Source organism: Pogona vitticeps, chromosome 4, assembly GCF_051106095.1.
Source record: "Pogona vitticeps strain Pit_001003342236 chromosome 4, PviZW2.1, whole genome shotgun sequence".
Classification (NCBI taxonomy): Eukaryota; Metazoa; Chordata; class Lepidosauria; order Squamata; family Agamidae; genus Pogona; species Pogona vitticeps.
The window spans coordinates 113,918,317-113,937,285 of NC_135786.1; the positions used below are offsets into that span (position 1 = coordinate 113,918,317).

Genomic DNA, 18,969 nt, shown 5'->3' on the forward strand with positions numbered 1-18,969 from the left:
TGTCATAAATAAATATAAAGTGAGACTACAGTTCTAGATCTAGTTTTTAAAGCTGCTAACCTTGCATTCTTAAACTGAGCCAATTACAAAACGTGGCGAGACTGGAGACTTTTAAAGAAACCCTATTATTAAGTGGGGAGGTAATGATTATTAGTAAGATATGAGCTGGGAAGGAAAGATTAAAGCTAACCTTTCACAATAAAAATTATCAGCCATGCCTCCAGCTGAAAGAAGGATGGGAAGAAAGAAAGACCAAGCTGTAATATATGCTTGACCTTAAGCCACAGAGAGATAAAGCATTTATAAAAATTTAGTTTTGATTTATGGGGAGTTCTTATTTGAGTCATTAGCTAAACTCAAATCTAGAGTGAGAACTAAATGCATGTGAAACATATGTATGTTAAACTGTATGTGAAAGAATGACAGATTCTTCATCTAACTATAGCAGCTGAGTCACCTGGTCTGACTCAATGGACTGTTATGTGACACACCTCCTGTCTTAGACATGAGATTCAACATAACAGGATATAACTGGAAATGACACAACAGCAGCCCATGATGTATTTTCGAGATGGTCTGTTGAATCTCAGCTACAGAGTACATACTCCACAATTGTGTTGGTAACTTCATGGGTTTATTAAGTGAGTTTTATACATCTTCTGGGCAGGACTAATTAATGTAGTCCTGTGTGTGGTCTTTCCTAAGTTAAGAGAGGGAGTGCATCATTAATTTTTACAAAGAACATCTCCTGTTTGCAAAGTAGGATAGTGTGTTTTTTATTTTATTTTATTTTATTTTAATTTATATACCACCCCATTAGTGTAAGGCACTCTTCTGGGCAGTTAACAAATAGCAAAGAAACAACAAAACCATAAAATGACGAAAAAGTCAGAACAGACTGTTGACAACTTTCAACATTTCATGCTCTTATCAAGAGATATCAAATCCTTTCATCCTTTTGGACTGCAAATGTTTCTGATGACTCATTGCACCTCTGTCTGCATGTACACAGAGATGCTGCTTGTGCCAGTTTATTTTATTTATTTATTTATTTATTTGATTTGTATCCTGCCCATCTGGTCTATGCGACCACTCAGTTGAATATGTATTGGCTCCTTAACCTGTTTAGATGGGTGTGGTAGTTCAGCATCTGCAAGTTCTAGGTTACTAGTATCTCATCTGTCCTCTGACAGAGGAGGACATGAATTGGTGGCCTTCAGTTTGCAACGCTATAATCACCTCTGTCCCATTATATATTTGTACCATACTGCGTACAACCTGGCCTGTTGCACAGTCACTATCAGACCAAGAGTCTGCTGGCTATAAGGGCATTGCATCATCACTTTGGAATATCTTTCTTGGCTTTTCTTTTTTCCATTTCATAATAGGACTTTTCTTGTTCCCTTTCCTTCTCTCAAGTTCTGGACAGGGAAGACCATTAATTTCAGTATTGTGCTCCCATAGTTTAAATAATTCAACATATGGCCCCTGCTTTTAATTACTTTTAATTACACTCACATATCTTTTATCTTGTACTGTCCATGGGAAGTACACACTTGTGTTCATGTGACTAAAATGCTAGACTCCAGGAAATTTCTGAAATTCTGCTGAGACACATTGCCTGAAAATAACTTGCAACAAATGCCATGCAAAGAAATGCAATTCTGGTGCAACTGACTAGTGCTTTTGCAAGTGTACAGCTGTAGCTCTATAATCTTTCAGCTATATTCACAGAGACCCACATTTAGGAACTGCAGAGTTTTTGCTGAGTGGATTCTTGTCACAAGAGCTTTGCTTTGTTCCTTGGCAAAAATGCAAAATTTTGCTCCAACTTGGACATCCAGAGAGGAACAATGCACTACCTATTGTTTCAAAAGTGCCATTTTAAAATTTCCTTTGGCAATCCTCTTCAGAATAACTGGGAGCATATCATTTGAAATTATTATATTTTCTTTTGAAGCTATGCCATTTTTAGAGCTAGATCATGACTGCCTTTGAAACCTAGTACTGTACTAGTAGCTATCCTGCCCTTACAAATTCTCATAGAAGCATTCACACTGTAGCAGTTTCCTTCTTTGCTAACATGTTAGAGTTCTAGAGCTAAACACTCTTTAGGTTTTACTGCCTTCAAGGAAAATGTTGAAAACATACTTGATAAGAACAACTGATTTGGGCAACACGGGTTGCCTATACCCCCCCGCAAATATACACTGGTGAAATACCAAAGAATCCAGCATATGAGGGGTTACAAATATTCAGACTTTATTATAAATAAGAAATACTGTTTTATACATAAAACTGCCAAGTGTTGCATTTTTTGTTGTTTTTGTTCACTACTCCCAGACAGCAAGACCACAGATTTAAGGCAAAAACTGGAGTGAAGGCACACATGGAAGTGCTCACAGTTAAGAATAAAATGAGGGGAATTCTTCAGTAGGTCTCTCCTGTGGCACCTGGTTGTATGTTTCTGCGAGCAGCTGCTGCATCTTTTTGTTATGTAAAGAAATAACTTGGACCTATACAAATGTGATAATGGCTTGTTAACACAATATTTGTAATTAAGAGGATTCTTATAGAGGTCTTTTTATTTATTTATTAAAAAATAAAAAAATCTGTTACTTAAACCAGTTTCTTAAGAGAAAAGGAAGAATACTAGAAAAGCAGCGAAAAAGCCAGAAGAAAACAACTGAGTGCGTTATTGTCATCCTCTTTTTCTTTCTTAGGGGTGGGGGTGAGGGCAGAGAGGAGATGCTGTTAGAATTGAGTCATGTGACTTCCTTGACCAGATTAAAACATGGATTCCAAATGTGACGTGTCACATTGAAACATCATTTTCAGACAACTGTTTCCACCTCATATGGAGGTAAGCTTGTTTAATGTAAACAATTTGCAAGCTATTTGGATGAGACAGGGGGAATGAAGATCTGGCCCTGGAGAATGACAGGCTGCAGGAATACTGAAAAAGCAAGGCCCAAAGAAAGCTTTTGTTTTCCCACAGATTGGTACTGATAGCAGGGCTACAATTTTGCATCCCCAGGCCTGCTTCTGGGCCTTCAATAACCATCTCCCTGTGCGGTTGCCTGATAGCGTAAGTGACTGAATGCTCCTTTATTTCTCCCCACAGAAGACTAACATACTGTCAAGAAAGGTCGTAACTTGCCTTTTTCTTGCATGGTAGCATTCTGTGTGGAAATAATTTGCCAGCCTGGTCACAGTTTTGCTGCCCCCCAGTGAGAACAAGGCCAATGTTATGTGTCCCCAACAAGCAGCCTTTAACCAGTCATAAAATTACGACCAGCTCCAATGTTACATCTGCATACCGGAAACAAACGGTCAAATTCAGATGAAACTTTGCTCCCAGCATGACACTGGAGTTTGCTTCAGGGCCTGTGGACATCCTCTCACATTTGCCTCACTGGGTGGAAGTTAAATGAAGGGGTGGAAGAACTGCATGTTTATAGTTCTATGGGATATTCTACTTATTTTCTGCTCATGGCAAAAGAAAGTGGGGGAAAGGCAAAAGGGAAATATAAATTGAGGCCTTCTCCCCACTTCACCCCACACAGAGCTCTCAAGGGGCAAAGTCTCACCTGAGATGCCCCAAAGAATGTTAGTTTGGTTATTTATGAGCTTACACCCTTCAAATCCTTTAGGCACCACTGCTGCCTTTAGAAGCGGAGATGACTTTGACTCAAATACACTGGTCAAGCAGGTTGATGTTCATGCCACAGCATATCCTTGACTTCCAGTATGGGAATGCAAAGCGGGCAAGTTTGGGCAGAGATAATACCTGATTCTCAGCCCCACAGAATTGTAAATTGAAAGGGGCATAAGAGGCAGTCTGATAGTTAAGAGAAAGTGAAGAGAACAGTCCCACTCTGGAAACAAGACCAAGCATATTTACAGGAGGGAAAGGGGTGGATGAAAGAGAAACAGACTTTTCCTCACACTATAATCATGATTAAAAAAGACACAAAAAATCCACATTCACACAAAAATATAAATTTGAAATAATTAATAGCACCAGTGTGTGTCAGATAATAAATTTCTTCCCCTCTACGCAAACGTACAAAGTTGCATAGTGTTTAAGGGTAGCAATACATTGATCTCAAAAGGCAGGGGGGATGAAGCATTAGATCAGTCTAGTGAGGAAACTGTGCAATTTCAGTTTCTAGTTCAGAGCTAAGAGGCAAGGGCAAGAAAACAACCATAAAAGGAGCTGTCTTCTCCCTATAAGGAAGCTTAACAAAGTGGAAGAGGGGATTTCTGAAATGGGAGAAGTTTTATACTAAGCAGCAAGTAGCTCAGTTTCTAAATACTGCAAACTCTTTGAGTTATCTGTCTCCAAAAATCACTTCTTTTTGCTAAAAATGGGGTCAATTGGCTTTGGGATTTCAGACAAGGGATAAACCTGCTACAGCAAACAATATAATTCAACTTAAAGAGGACTGCAGAGACCTCTTGGGTTTTCTTTACTATGAGACATCAACCTTTGCCTACAACCCTAGCAAGTAAAGCTTTCTCTGGGTTGGTTTTTCTCCCCCCCCCCCAAAAAAAAAACCCAGAGAGATTTATTTTTAAGGAAGTATCCACACATATTCCTCTAGGTGCCTCTGCAAGATATCTCTTGGAGATGCCTAGTAATTTGTTTGTGATAGAAAGACTATGGTGATATGCAGGTTCTTGTCATCTTAAAAAATTAAAAATGTTGCCCTTGTTCACAACATGTTGAAGACATGCCTGCTTTACAGGCCAAGGTATAGCACCATGGACACTGGACATACATTCCTCATGACTCCTCCAAAGTGCTTCTGAGAAATCATCTCTCAGAAACAGGATTATACATATACATATTGCACTCTAGAAAGTTTATTTAAAATTGGCAGCTGGCTACCAAAGTGGTGATTTGACTGGCAAGTAATTTAACAAAAATGATTGGTCTTGCCTTTTTTTTTTGTTTTAAACTCTAACCATGAAATCCACTACTGTTTCTGAATATCCCAGCCATTACAATTCAACACTTCGATAGCCAAACTCTTTCCTTCATGGAAAACAACAACAGATAACTAGGGGAGGAGGTGGGAGAAATAAAAGAGAGAGAGATATCAAACAGAAGAGTGAAGAAGGGAATGAAGAAAAAGCTTATGATTGCCCCTCATTATAATATTCGTTCCCATGGCCATTTCTGAAGTTCAGGTCAACCAACAGTCTATAGTATTTTACAGTGTGTAAATCAATGGGGAGTGTTTTGAGAGAGGGAAAGAAGGTGGAGTGTCTGAGCAAGAAAGTGAATAGATTTTATATCTTGAAGACTTTTTGATGCCAAAAAGGCTGTCTAATTTCTTTTCAATTTCAATGCAGAAAGAGAACCAAGAGCTGTGTGGGAGATGAGGTGGGGATTCTGAAGAACATAACCTAGGAAATTAAGGCACTCCACAGCTAAAGAATTGCTCCATCAGTCTTTGAGGGAATGGCCCCCTGCCCTTAGCACACCCTTAGGGTTTTTCAATGGACGGGATGTTGAAGCAGCCAGTTGGCAAGGTTTTCTTGATGTCCTCTAGATTGCTAATGTCTTTCAAAATGGTGTTAATGTCCCTGTTGTATTCACTGATGGCACTGGCTTGTTTTTCAGCTGCTCTCTCTAAATCAGACACTTTCCGGTCCAGATCATTATCTCTCATCTGCTTTTTAGCAGCATTTAAGGTGTCTTCGATCTCATTCAGTTTACTTGAGTCCACAGGTTCCACACGCCCTGCAATGCAACACAGATAAATCAGAATGGCACCTGATCAGTTTACCGCAGTCTTCTATAGAAATTATTCCCATTCTACAGAACAAAAAGAGATTGATTTCTTACTGTAAAATAAGTTTACTAGTCCCATTAGCATCGAACAAATCTGATCTTCCTAGTTTTTAAATTAGATCCAAATTAAAACAAATGAAAAACCTGCTAAATGTTGCATAGAAAGGAATCTATCAGCCTCCACACTCTTGCTGTTTTGATGGATATTACGACTGTCGCATCATGCTTGCTGTTTTACTAGTTTGCAATTACCTTCTTTGATATTGGCTGCTGAATGTATGAAAATTAGTATACAAAATCTGGGCTAGGAAGGATATATTCTGCACTTCAACTGTGTTGACATAGACACACATCAGCTGCTCACCTATATCACCTCAAATGATTTACACCAGTGTTAAGACGTGCACCTAGTTTTAGCCTTGCAAATCAGTGCACAAACATTACTGGAGTACCTGAACTTTTATCAGTCATTTGTACTATAACAACAGCCCGAGAGAACAAAGCAGCAGCTAGTCCCTCTTAAAGGGTCGCTATTGTGTAAGTTTTCACCATGTGGTGTGCTCGACTGCAAATTCTATCATGTTTTGACTATGGGCTAGCATGGACTAATGGGAGTTGTCCTCCAAAACATCTGGCGGAAGACTGTGACGTCAACTCCTTGAATGACACACATCATTTTCCAGGCATTAACCAGCTGAAAAGAAATATTTGAACAAAATATATACCTAGCTTCTCAAGGAGGTCATTAATTGTGTTAAGCAAACTGTTCACTGAATTCTTCGCTTTCCTTGCATTGTCTTCTGCATCCTGAGCTGCCTGTGAAGCCTATGGAAGAAAATGCAAAATGTAATAAAACTCAGTGGAGGCATGCAATTCTGTATCAAATTATTTGCGACACATTAATCAGTTCTGCTGCAAAATACAGCACAGTGCAACTAAGCGTCTGCTTAAGATGTTTGACTTATGACAGGAATTATTTGCGACACATTAATCAGTTCTGCTGCAAAATACAGCACAGTGCAACTAAGCGTCTGCTTAAGATGTTTGACTTATGACAGGAATTATTTGCGACACATTAATCAGTTCTGCTGCAAAATACAGCACAGTGCAACTAAGCGTCTGCTTAAGATGTTTGACTTATGACAGGAATTATTTGCGACACATTAATCAGTTCTGCTGCAAAATACAGCACAGTGCAACTAAGCGTCTGCTTAAGATGTTTGACTTATGACAGGATGATCAAGGTTAGTAATTGAAGTGAAGCAGAGGTGGGCAACATGTGGCCCTCATCCATGTTTGTAATCCCCTCGACTGCTCCTAATCGAGAAAGAAAGAAAGAAAGAAAGAAAGAAAGAAAGAAAGAAAGAAAGAAAGAAAGAAAGAAAGAAAATAAATAAATGTGGGAGGAAAACGAGCTCCCAGGTCCTGAAAATTGCCATTCCTGAAGTAAAGTCACTACGAAATGCATTCATGAATTTGGTGGAACACTGCTGCACTCTAAAAACATTTTCAAAGCCATTTTATCTTCCGGTAAGATTCTTAGGAATGCATATTTTTTTAAAGCAGCAAAAATTACTCACCATTGCTGCCATCATCATATCTTGATCAGTACTTTCCTGTTTCCTCTTCAGATCTTTCTCTGTGTCTTCCAGTGCCTGTAACATACCATCGACTTCCTTATCTAGCTCAGTAACAGTGGAGAATGTCTTGTCAGCGTCGTCCTTTGCCTTAGCAGCATTCTGAGATTTGCAGAAACCAAAGAGTTAAATGACATAACAAAAGAGCATATTGACAGTTTAAGAGTTTGCGCAGTTGTCCACCACAGTTGTGATGAGGTCCCTAGATCTAGCTGTGGCTAATATTGCAGCAACTGAGGTGTTCATGTTTTCAGTTCAACTCAGATTTATGCATGTTTGCACAAAATCTGTTGGATAAACATTATCTGAAAATTTAGTTTGATGCCACTCTATATTGTCAGATCCATGTAACCTATTATCATTCGGCAGTCATTCTGCAAGGTCTTATGCAGAGATATTTTCCAGCTTTGGCAGCTAAGAATCTTTATCTGGAGATGCTAAGGGCAGGGACTGTTTCCATGCAAAACAGAGTAAGAATATATTCCCATGCTATTTTGTCCTTCTGTGTTACAGGAACATTTTCTGTTATTCGGGCAACATGAAATCTGATTCAGGAATGAGAGTATAACTGTTGCATACACTGCTTTACTAACTCCCTGCTAATGGAAAATACAAACTATTGATGCAGTGAATGTAGTCTACAATTCACTAGTCCAAAGACTGAACCACAACTGGTTCAGAAGAAAATTCTTGTTTATTACATAATACTTTGAGCTGACAACATAAAGAGAAATGTGAGGCAGCTTTTTTGGACTAAATGACTTTAGGCTATAGGCAGGATGGATCTTGTTTTTAAAGAAAAAAATAGAACAAATCTCACATATAGAAAATATAAACAGCTGGGCAAAGGGCTGTTTCAAAATTAAGATTTATTTAAGTGTTTTATGTCCTGAATATATACGTACATAACTGGGGAACTACTGTAAGGGTCTGAGAATAACAATCCTGGGAATCCCCACAGTGACAGTGGCTACATATATAAAGTGCAGACCTAGGAGCAACTACATCGTCAAATACTGCAGGATTTGCTCTGCTTATAAAACAGGTGAATTAGAAGTATTTTTAATGTCTGCATGATGGAAAGGCCGATTCCAATCTTTCCAGCCTTTTTTTGGCTCCTAAAGAGGCACTTTTTCTCTGCCTCTAGGGGGCTTTTACTTTTGCATGCCAGAAGGGTTTGAAGGAGATTTTCTCCTGTGGACATTCTTGTAAAAACAGGAGCATTTCTGTAGGTGCTGTTTTCAGTGACGTAAGCAGTTGCATCATGATTTTGAATGTTCCACTAAGGGAGAGCAGTTGGGACTTTGAACACACAAATTGGGATTTCCAGTCCCATTACAAGTGCTTTCTACCTTCAGCAAAAGTTCAGATGGAAAGGTTAGAGAGAGATCCAAGGCACTTGGCTAGCGAATAGGGAGAAGAACAGTGGTAGGGGGAATCCCAATGTGTTTCGTGTGTGTGTGCATGCACTTGTGCATTTCAAAGCTCTGACTCTTCCCTTAGTGGGACATTTTTTTCTAACTTTCTTTGAAATACACACATACCCACATCCATAATTCACACACCATAACAAAACAGTAACAGGATTGTCCTACCTCCCCTCACTTTCTTGGCTCTAGTTTTCTCACATAAATCCATTAAAAGGATCATGGAAGTGGAAACGGAGGAAGAAAGAGCAGGCAGTGGCAAGACCAGAGGAAGGAAGGAAAGAAGTGGGGGCTGTGGTTTTGAATGTGATTCACGTGGCAATGAGTATGAACGATGAATTCACAAATCAATTTGCAGCCCATGTGAGTACTGATTGCGATTTCAGAGGTAACACAGGCTGTGAATAAATTCACAGCAGAGTTGTGATTCAGCTCTCCAATGTAATCATACCCTAAGAAACATTATATTTGATCAATACATCCTACTGTGAAAATGACTGCTTTCTCTGTGATAACCTAGAACTTGTGTATGGTGCTATTGACATGTGGCTTCTCGCAAGACTCACTTTCTGTACGGAATTAGCCATTTTCTCAGCATTGTCTGCTTTGTTCTTTGCTTCCCTGGCATCAGCAGCAGCATTGCCCAGTGCTATTTCTGCTTGATGTGTCTTATTGTTGGCCTCCAAAATGGTCTGGGTAATGGCAGGAATCTTTCTTAGAGCTTCTTCAGCAGCAGTCTTATTATCATTCACACGTTTATCAAAATCTGGAGGGAAACACATGACAATACAGCCCAGCTGGATCAAACAAGCATCCATCTAGTTTAGACTGCTGTTTCCAACAGCTGCTACTAGAGAACCCTCCCCTCGTAAAACAGAAGTACAGCTCCATTTAGTTATTCATCCTGTACATCAAGAGGCAAAGCATTTTTATACTACAATCCTCACAATTCATGCTGGCTGTTGGTGTCCAAAACAGTAACTCTCTCTTTCTTTCTTTCTCTCTTTTTAAAAAACTAAAACAGAAAATGGGGAAATGAGACAGAAAAGAAGTAGATAAGCAAAGGCAAAATAAGTATATACAACTTGCTGTGAACGTTAATAGCTCTGAAAAGTTCTCTAGAGATGTTGCTTGTGTATAGACAAGAGAGGACTGAGGGGAAACTGTTAGGGAGCAGATGGGGAAGGGGAAAAACTCTCCTTTAAAGCTCTGGAAATTTCCAAGGACTTTTTCAGCGCAGGGCTGAAACTAATATGTGTGATTTACAGGGACCACAAAGAAAAAATGACAGTTCCACTTAGCAATCCCTATTGACAGCCACTGGTGGGTCCATGTTTGCCACCATTTCAGCATTGTTTTCACTTCATTTCATAGACGCTTTCAGGCATATGCCTGTGAAACCCAATTCAACACATGGGGAAGAAAAGGAATGGAGTTGAACAGCCATTTTGTTTAATACTTGTTTCTATGATCTTTGTCACTTAAAGGCAGTTAACTACAGTACTTACTGAGGCAATTGTGTCTGTGCTTCAGATTAAAAAACGAACATACACTGAATCAGAGCAATGGTCCGTCTCACTCAGGAGTGGGCGAGTGTGGTCCATATGAAATATGAATCCTCAAGGATCCTATTGTGAGTCCCCAGCACTACCGCTCCCTCAGCTTCTTTCTTTTTCTAAAAATCTATTTCCCAGAATTTTATCAAAAAGTCCTCAGTGCTCCAGTATGTATGTAAATGTGTGTTTCTGGCATGTTTTTGACCCCCAGCATCCACTGCAAAAAAGTACAGTGGTGCCTCGCTAGACAGTTACTCCACATGACAGTTTTTTCGCTAGACATTGACTTTTTGCGATTGCTATAGTGATGTGCAAAACAGTGATTCCTATGGGGGAATTTCACTGGACAATGTTTGGTTCCTGCTTCGCAAACCAATTTTCGCTAGATGACGATTTTGACAGCTCCCTCCTGCTTGCAAAACGGGTGTTTTCAGGACCTACGCTTCGCAAGACAGCTATTTAAACAGCTGATCGGTGGTTCGCAAAGTTGCTTTCCTATGGCCAATCTTCGCTAGACAATGACAATTCTTCCCCATTGGAACACATTAAACAGGTTTCAATGCATTCCAATGGGAAAATGCTGTTCGCTAGATGATGATTTCGCTAAACAGTGATTTCAGTGGAACGGATTATCATCATCTAGCGAGGCACCACTGTAGTTGTGATATTTTAAAAAATGAGCACTAGAGCACATGAAAGGGCCTTTCCAACTTTCCCTAAAAAGTCTTTTAAAAGAAACAAAACAAATTTTGTGGTTCACTGGGGTATGAAAGTAGGTGCAGTCCTCCCAGGTCCAGGTGTGGATATGTGTTGCTCTTAGGCTGCCGGAAATTGAGCTTCTATGATTTGGTTTAATACAGCCTACCAGAACCAGAAGCATCTCTTCAGGGTTTCAGACACAAGACATTTTTTCTCCTCTTTACTTGGAAATGTCAGAGATTAAACCCAGGTTCTTTTGCATGTGAAGCATCTTCTCTACCACTCAGTTGTTGCCCACTGCACAGGGCTGCTCTTTTGTAGAAAGCAGTTAAAATTACTCCATGTATCTCACTATCACACCTGGAAGAAAGCCTTCTAGCCTAAGTCATGATCTATAGGGAGGAGCACTTTCTGTTATGTGAAATCCATCTGCAGTCTACAGTAAAACAGCTCAGATGTGGTTTTACTGTCATGGTGAGAATTAGGTCAAGGTCTTCATCCCTTTGGAAAGATACAAATTGCTATCTGACCATTTGGAATGCCACTGCTAGAGCATCTATGGGCTGACTTCATTTACACTGGGAGGAAGAGGCTTAATTTGGTGGTGCTAGTAATCAGGTGCTGGGCTGCCCACATGACTCTGACCCAATTCAAGGATTTAACAATTTCTGGATTTCTGGGTGATTCAGCCCCCTCCCCCACAATTTGTGCATGCATTTATTACCCACTATAACTATGATGGGCAGGCAACAGGCCCTCAGCCTCTTTTACAAAGCTTTCTGCAAATAATGAGTGCAGACCTTCCATTCATCAGGATAATACATTACAGAAAGAGTTACACCAATCCAGATGAAAGCTGCCACGGCCAGTGAAGCACTGTCCCATTTGTCCAACCTCAAAGAGAAGCTTGAGCTGCAAAGGGTGGGGTGGGGTCATAAGCTGACTCTACAACATGAGCCACCAGGCTGCCTACCATTCAGATTGTTGAGGATGTCATTGGCCTCCTGGAGTGTGTCTCTCCCCTTCTTGGCAGCTTCTTCAGCCAGAGCCTTGGCAGCATCTGCTCGAGCCAAGAGCTGATCAGCAGTCTAAGCAAAGACACAACAGGTCAACATTTGTTCTTAGCTAGTCACATTCTGGTGCCTCAAAATGGAAAAGCAAACTTAAGTTTACATTCCTATTCATGGTATATAACCTGCACCATTATGAAGGCAAAGGGCAGGTACAAAAAGCAAAAATCACGGCAAACCAAATTTAATTCAATTATGTTTCCTTAAGCTTTTCCATTCTCCCTCAGAAGGCAGCCCAAACGTTCAGAATGCTTCTGTCTGAAAAGCATGTGAGCTTGGCCTTGGGTGAGTAGGACGTGTGTTGCACAAATAAGGACAGCCACTGGGAACTCTTCCTTTTGTGTTCTTACTTGCTGACTGATATGAGCGAATCTTAGGAAGTCATAAAAGATCAATAAGGGGGAAAGTAGATAACACACAATGTTGAGTTTTAAGTCAATTATCATCTTATGAACAAAGCAATTTATCGAGCAACTACATAGTACAGGGCAGGAAGTATGCTGCAACAGTTATGAATATAAAATCAAAGCATATTAAAACACATGATTATTTTAAGGTTTAATAATTAGTGAGGAAGAGGTGAGATCCACAATCCCTTTTTGAAAAAAAAAAGTTAATAACCCCTAGATTGGTGGGGTATATAGCTATTTCATCCCATGCTTAACAACACCTGCCACAAAGAGACCTATGGCTCAACTCACTCTTGACTCACTTCCGTTTTTATAGTATTTCTTTCCTACTTTCTGTTACTGTCCTATCTTTTCTTTTCTCACCTCTGTCTTCTACATTTCTCCTCATGGGTCCCAAGGCCTCTATTGTTTTCCCATCGTAGCTCACTTACCATATCAGGCAGTCATTTTACATATATGAACTCACAATCGTCAAAAACACTGTTAGCCAGCCTTACCAACACAGCCAAAAACTTTCTGCCATGGAATTGTTAATCTTGAGTTGTCAGAACAGTAAGTACAATCACGTAGGTCATTTAATTTACTCCTCTTCAGTATTAGTAAGTTATGTGGCAGCAGCTCAGTCTAACTACTAGCCCATTCAGTTTCCCAATTATGTTATGTAAGTGTCTGTAAATAGATGGACAGCCTGGCTGATTACCATACACTGCACTCCCAAGTAATTTCATTTGGTCATCAGAATTTCTAGGTATAGTTATTTATTGGAGGAGTTGGACTTACTGATCTTAGCTTGCCACCTCCCTCAGGACCAGCTGGAATCTGCAAATTTACTGTTGGATGCAGCAGGGAAAACTGATTGTTAGGTGGTATAAGGAAGTCCCCAGAACTAGGTTTGCTTGCAAGTGGCAGACAATGTTTATCCAATCTTCTCTGTTTACTATTTGCTAGCAGTGCATTCTCCTTCACAGATTGCTGCCTTGTCGTAGCGAAGGGGCTTGAGTAATTCAGAGAAGCTATGGGCTATGCCATGCAGGGACACCCAAGACGGACAGGTCATAGTGGAGAGTTCCGACTAAACGCAATCCACCTGGAGCAGGAACTGGCAAGCCACTCCAGTATCTTTGCCAAGAATGCCCCATGATCAGAAACAAAAGGCTAAAAGATATGACACTGGAAGATAAGCCCCTCAGGTCGGAAGGTGTCCAACGTGCTACTGAGGAAGAGTGGAGGACAAGTACAAATAGCTCCAGAGCTAATGAAGTGGTTCGGCCAAAGCCGAAAGGGTGCTCAGCTGTGGACGCACCTGGAAGCGAAAGGAAAGTCTGATACTGCAAAGAAAAATACTGCATAGGAACCTGGAATGTAAGATCTATGAACCTTGATAAGCTGGATGAGGTCAAACAAGAGATGGCAAGAATAAACATTGACATCCGGGACGTCAGTGAACTAAAATGGACCGAAATGGGCGAATTCAATTCAGACGATTACCATTTCTACTACTGTGGGCAAGAATCCCATAGAAGAAATGGAGTAGCCCTCATAGTCAACAAAAGAGTGGGAAAAGCTGTACTGGGATACAATTTCAAAAATGATAGAATGATTTCAATATGAATCCAAGGCAGACCTTTCAACATCACAGTAATCCAAGTTTATACACCAACCACTGATACTGAAGAGGCTGAAACTGACCAATTCGATGAAGACTTACAACACCTTCTAGAACTGATACCAAAGAAAGATGTTCTTCTCATTATAGGGGATTGGAATGCTAAAGTAGGGAGTCAAGAGATAAAAGGAACAACAGGTAAGTTTGGCCTTGGAGTTCAAAATGAAGCAGGGCAAAGGCTAATAGAGTTTTGTCAAGAGAACAAGCTGGTCATCACAAACACTCTTTCGCAACAACACAAGAGGCAACTCTACACATGGACATCACCTGATGGGCAAAACCGAAATCAGATTATATTCTCTGCAGTCAAAGATGGAGAAGCTCTAAACAGTCAGCAAAAACAAGACCTGGAGCTGATTGTGGCTCTGATCATCAGCTTCTTATAGCAAAATTCAAGCTTAAACTGAAGAAAGTAGGAAAAACCACTGGGCTAGTCAGGTATCCCTTATGAATACACAGTGGAAGTGAAGAACAGATTTAAGGAACTTGATTTGGTGGACAGAGTGCCAGAAGAACTATGGATAGAGGCTCGTAACATTGTACAGGAGGCAGCCAAAAACCATCCCAAAGAAAAGGAAATGCAAGAAAACAAAGTGGCTGTCCCAAGAAGCCTTACAGATAGCAGAGAAGAGAAGGGAAACAAACTGAAAGGGAGATAGGGAAAGTTACAGAATATTGAATGTGGACTTCCAAAGAATAGCAAGGAGATACAAGAGGGCCTCCTTAAATAAACAGTGCAAAGAAATAGAGGAAAAGAACAGAAAGGGAAAAATCAGAGATCTGTTCAAGAAAACTGGAGATATTAAAGGAACCTTTTGTGCAAGGATAGACATGATAAAGGACAAAAATGAAAGGGACCTTACAGAAGCAGAAGACATCAAGAGGAGGTGGAAAGAATACACAGAGGAATTATACCAGAAAGATCTGGATGTCCCGAACAACTCAGATACTGTGGTTGCTGACCTTGAGCTAGACATCCTAGAGAGTGAAGTCAAGTGGGCCTTAGAAAGCATGGCTAACAACAAGGCCAGTGGAGGTGATGGCATTCCAGTGGAACTATTTAAAATCTTAAAAGATGATGCTGTAAAGGTTCTACACTCAATATGCCAGCAAGTTTGGAAAATTCAGCAGTAGCCAGAGGATTGGAAAAGATCAGTCTACATCCCAGTCCCAAAGAAGGGCAGTGCAAAGAATGCTCCAACTACCGTACAACTGCACTCATTTCACACACTAGCAAGGTTATGCTAAAAATCCTACAAGGTAGGCTTCAGCAGTATGTGGACCGAGAACTCCCAGAAGTAAAAGCTGGATTTCAAAGGGGCAGAGGAACTAGAGACCAAATTGCTAACGCACACTGGATTATGGAGAAAGCCAGAGTGTTACAGAAAGACATCTACTTCTGCTTCATTGACTATGCAAAAGTCTTTGACTGCGTGAACCTCAACAAACTATGGCAAGTTCTTAAAGAAATGGAACTGCCTGTCCACCTTACCTGTCTGCGGAGAATTCTATATGTGGGACAAGAAGCCACAGTTAGAACTGGATATTGAACAACTGATTGGTTCAAAATCGGAAAAGGATTACAACAAGGCTGTATGTTGTCTCCCTGTTTATTTAACTTATATGCAGAATGCATCATGCGAAAGGCCGGACTGGAGGAATCCCTGGCTGGAATTAAGATTGCTGGAAGAAACATCAACAACCTCAGATATGCAAATGATACCACTCTGATGGCAATAAGTGAGGAGGAATTAAAAAACCTCTTAATGAGGGTGAAAGAGGAGAGCGCAAAAATGGTCTGAAGGTCAACAAAAAAAAAACTAAGATAATGGCCACTGGCCCCATCACCTCCTCGCAAATAGAAGGGGAAGATATGGAGGCAGTGACAGATTTTACCTTCTTGGGCTCCATGATTCCTACAGATGGTGACAGCAGACACAAAATTAAAATAGGCCTGCTTCTTGGGAGGAAAGCAATGACAAACATAGACAGAATCTTAAAAAGCAGAAACATCACCTTTGACTATGCGGACCTTTCAATAGAAAGGTCTGCATAGTCAAAGCTATAGTTTTTCCAGTAGTGATGTATGGAAGTGAGAGCTGGACCATAAAGAAGGCTGACTGCCGAAGATGCTTTTGAATTGTGGTGCTGGAGGAGACTCTTGAGAGTCCCCTGGACTGCAAGGAGAACAAATCTATCAATTTTGAAGGAAATCAACCCTGAGTGCTAACTGGAAGGATAGATCCTGAAGCTGAGGCTCCAGTACTTTGGCCATCTCATAAGAAGAGAAGACTCCCTGGAAAAGACCCTGATGTGGGAAAGTGTAAAGGCAAGAGGAGAAGGGGATGACAGAGGACGAGATGGTTGGATAGTGTCACTGAAGCTAGCAACATGAATTTGACCCAACTCCGGGAGGCAGTGGAAGACAGGTCCATGGGGTCACGAGGAGTCGGACAGGACTAAATGACTAAACAAAAGCAAGCAGTGCATTGTCATCTTTGTCTAAGTTCCTGGATCTTTTCATTTTTATTATTCACATCTTCGTAGTTTCCAGCTGTTACCAGCACCCAATTCTTTGTTACTACTTCAGGTTGGGTGTCAGTTATAGAGCTCTAGAAATGACTCATCTGTTAAAGGGTCACATAGATCATAATTTTTCTAATATGCATTTATAGCTTGCTTCCATTATAGGCAAGAAGTTCTACACTGAACTAACCTGCTGTTCGGTCTTGCCTTTCTCCAAAAGGTTTTGTACTTCCAATTCTTTCCCTTTCATGTCTTCTCTAAGATCCTCATAATCCTTCAGCTTCCTGTTGATTAACTGATCCAGCTCTCTGGCTTCCTTTTTTATTTTATTGGCTTCATTCTGCACATGGAAGAAAAAATGGGAAGAGAAACGACTTCTGGAAGTGTAGCAGTTTACAGTACAGAAGTGTACATCGTATACTCCGGGGAAACCAAGTCTTATAAGCTTAAAATTTATGAGACAAATGAAGCCTACCCTCTACCAGAGCCTCCAAATGTTTTGGATTGCAATTTTCATCAGCCTGCATTAGCATGGCTAATTTTGAGCCATGAGATGTAATGACAATAGAAATTACATTATGCCTTTATTATTTCTGGCCATAGGCCTTTACAAAGGCAGACTAACATAAAAACGGTTAAAACAATTGGCTCTGGCAGCTAGGAAGTTCAGGCTTCGATTTGTTAAGGTTCATATTATTATATAAATGTTGAATATAGTAACAATAGAAGTTAAAGATCAAAACATGTGGAGAGAATCAGATGGGGATAGGCCAGACCTGGGCAAAGTGTGGCCCGAGGGCCGCATACGGCCCGTGAGCCGCTCCTGTCCGGTCCACTGGTCGTCGCTCCAATCTGGTGTTCAAGCACTTGTTCAAGCCCAAGACAGACTGGATTTCTCTCACTGAACAAGCTGAACATCAAAACCATTTATAGCTTTTTGTCTAAAGTTGATCAGTTGCTTATCTTTAACATACCGCAAAAAACCTCTTTAGTATTTGTGAAGATTAACAAGTTTAAAATAAAAACAATCATAACATCACTGTTTCATTTTATTTTTAAATAAAGTTGGTTCAGCCCCTGAACACAGTTCAGATTTTTCATATGGCCCCCTATAGAAATTAATTGCCCATCCCTGGGATAGGCCATAGCTGAAGAACCTGAACTATTATTATTTCTGGTATCAGCTACCAAAGGTCAAACAATTTTCAATTCTGTTGTGGTTCTAAAGATTTGCCAGTCATAATGTATAATAATTCTATGCAAGAATTTGAATCCTACATACCTCTAGCTCCTCAGAATTTATTGATGGCAGACTGCTGAGATTGGCATAGATTTGCAGGGCTTTGTTTCCAGCCTCCTCTGCATCTGCATGGACCTTATTTGCCTGTTTTTCTAGATCTCGGGAAAGATTCTTTGCTTGGTTATATCTAAGAAACAAATAAATTCTTTAGCAATTCTCCTGATCATTCACGCAGGCCTCCAAAAGACCACTTATGTTGCCCTAGGTCCACCCTCCCCAAATCCCCAGATCCTGGATGGAAAGGAGTAGGATTTGGTCTCTTCTGTGATCCCAAAGCAGCCCCCTCACCCCCTCTAGCAACATAGACAGGACTGCTGGTATGGAACATGTGTATGTGTGCACAGCAACCATGCAGTGTACATATAGGCACTTGTGATAGGTTTAAATATATGTGCACATACATCAACTGCATACATTTGTATGCATATACTCCCATGCATGTTTGGGTGCACATGTGAAACCTTTTGGCCCTCTTTCAACACCAAATTTTGGCCTTTCAAGACCACACATTTGTGCATCTGAGGCTTCCAGGTAAAAATACTGGCCTGAGCACAAAAAGTCCTTTAGGAAAGCACTGCCAGGTTCATGCACATAAATATATATGACCCAGGTGAAGAATGAAGAAGATCTTTCACTCCAAGGCACAAGAAGTGTATCTGCATTTAGAAGATTGCTCAGCTTTTGAAATGGATCTCTGAGACATAAGAGAACTGCTGCCAGTTGAGGGAGAGAATGTGGAGCTTTACAGTCTCACACTACAGGCCAGCCTCATATATTCAATGAGTTCCTCTAATGAAATATATCACAAGGATTTAAAAGAAAGGAAGAAGCGAGTTCAGTGCTAGTCTATTAATGCTGGCAGGGCATGGTGAACC

General features: G+C 40.5%; 1 protein-coding gene across 1 annotated transcript in view; it reads right to left on the minus strand.

Annotated features, from left to right (window-relative positions):
- Nucleotides 1–2,238: 2,238 nt before the first annotated feature.
- The window catches only part of LAMC1 (laminin subunit gamma 1), a 155,348-nt gene continuing 138,617 nt past the window's right edge, over nt 2,239–18,969 (minus strand). Inside the window, exons 22-28 of the mRNA XM_072998133.2 lie at nt 18,077–18,221; nt 16,985–17,134; nt 12,096–12,210; nt 9,434–9,633; nt 7,384–7,542; nt 6,529–6,628; nt 2,239–5,752 (exon numbers count right to left, since the gene is read on the minus strand). Of these exons, the coding sequence (XP_072854234.2) occupies nt 5,496–5,752; nt 6,529–6,628; nt 7,384–7,542; nt 9,434–9,633; nt 12,096–12,210; nt 16,985–17,134; nt 18,077–18,221 (1,126 nt within the window). The 3' untranslated portion in view covers nt 2,239–5,495. The remainder of the gene's footprint in view (nt 5,753–6,528; nt 6,629–7,383; nt 7,543–9,433; nt 9,634–12,095; nt 12,211–16,984; nt 17,135–18,076; nt 18,222–18,969) is intronic.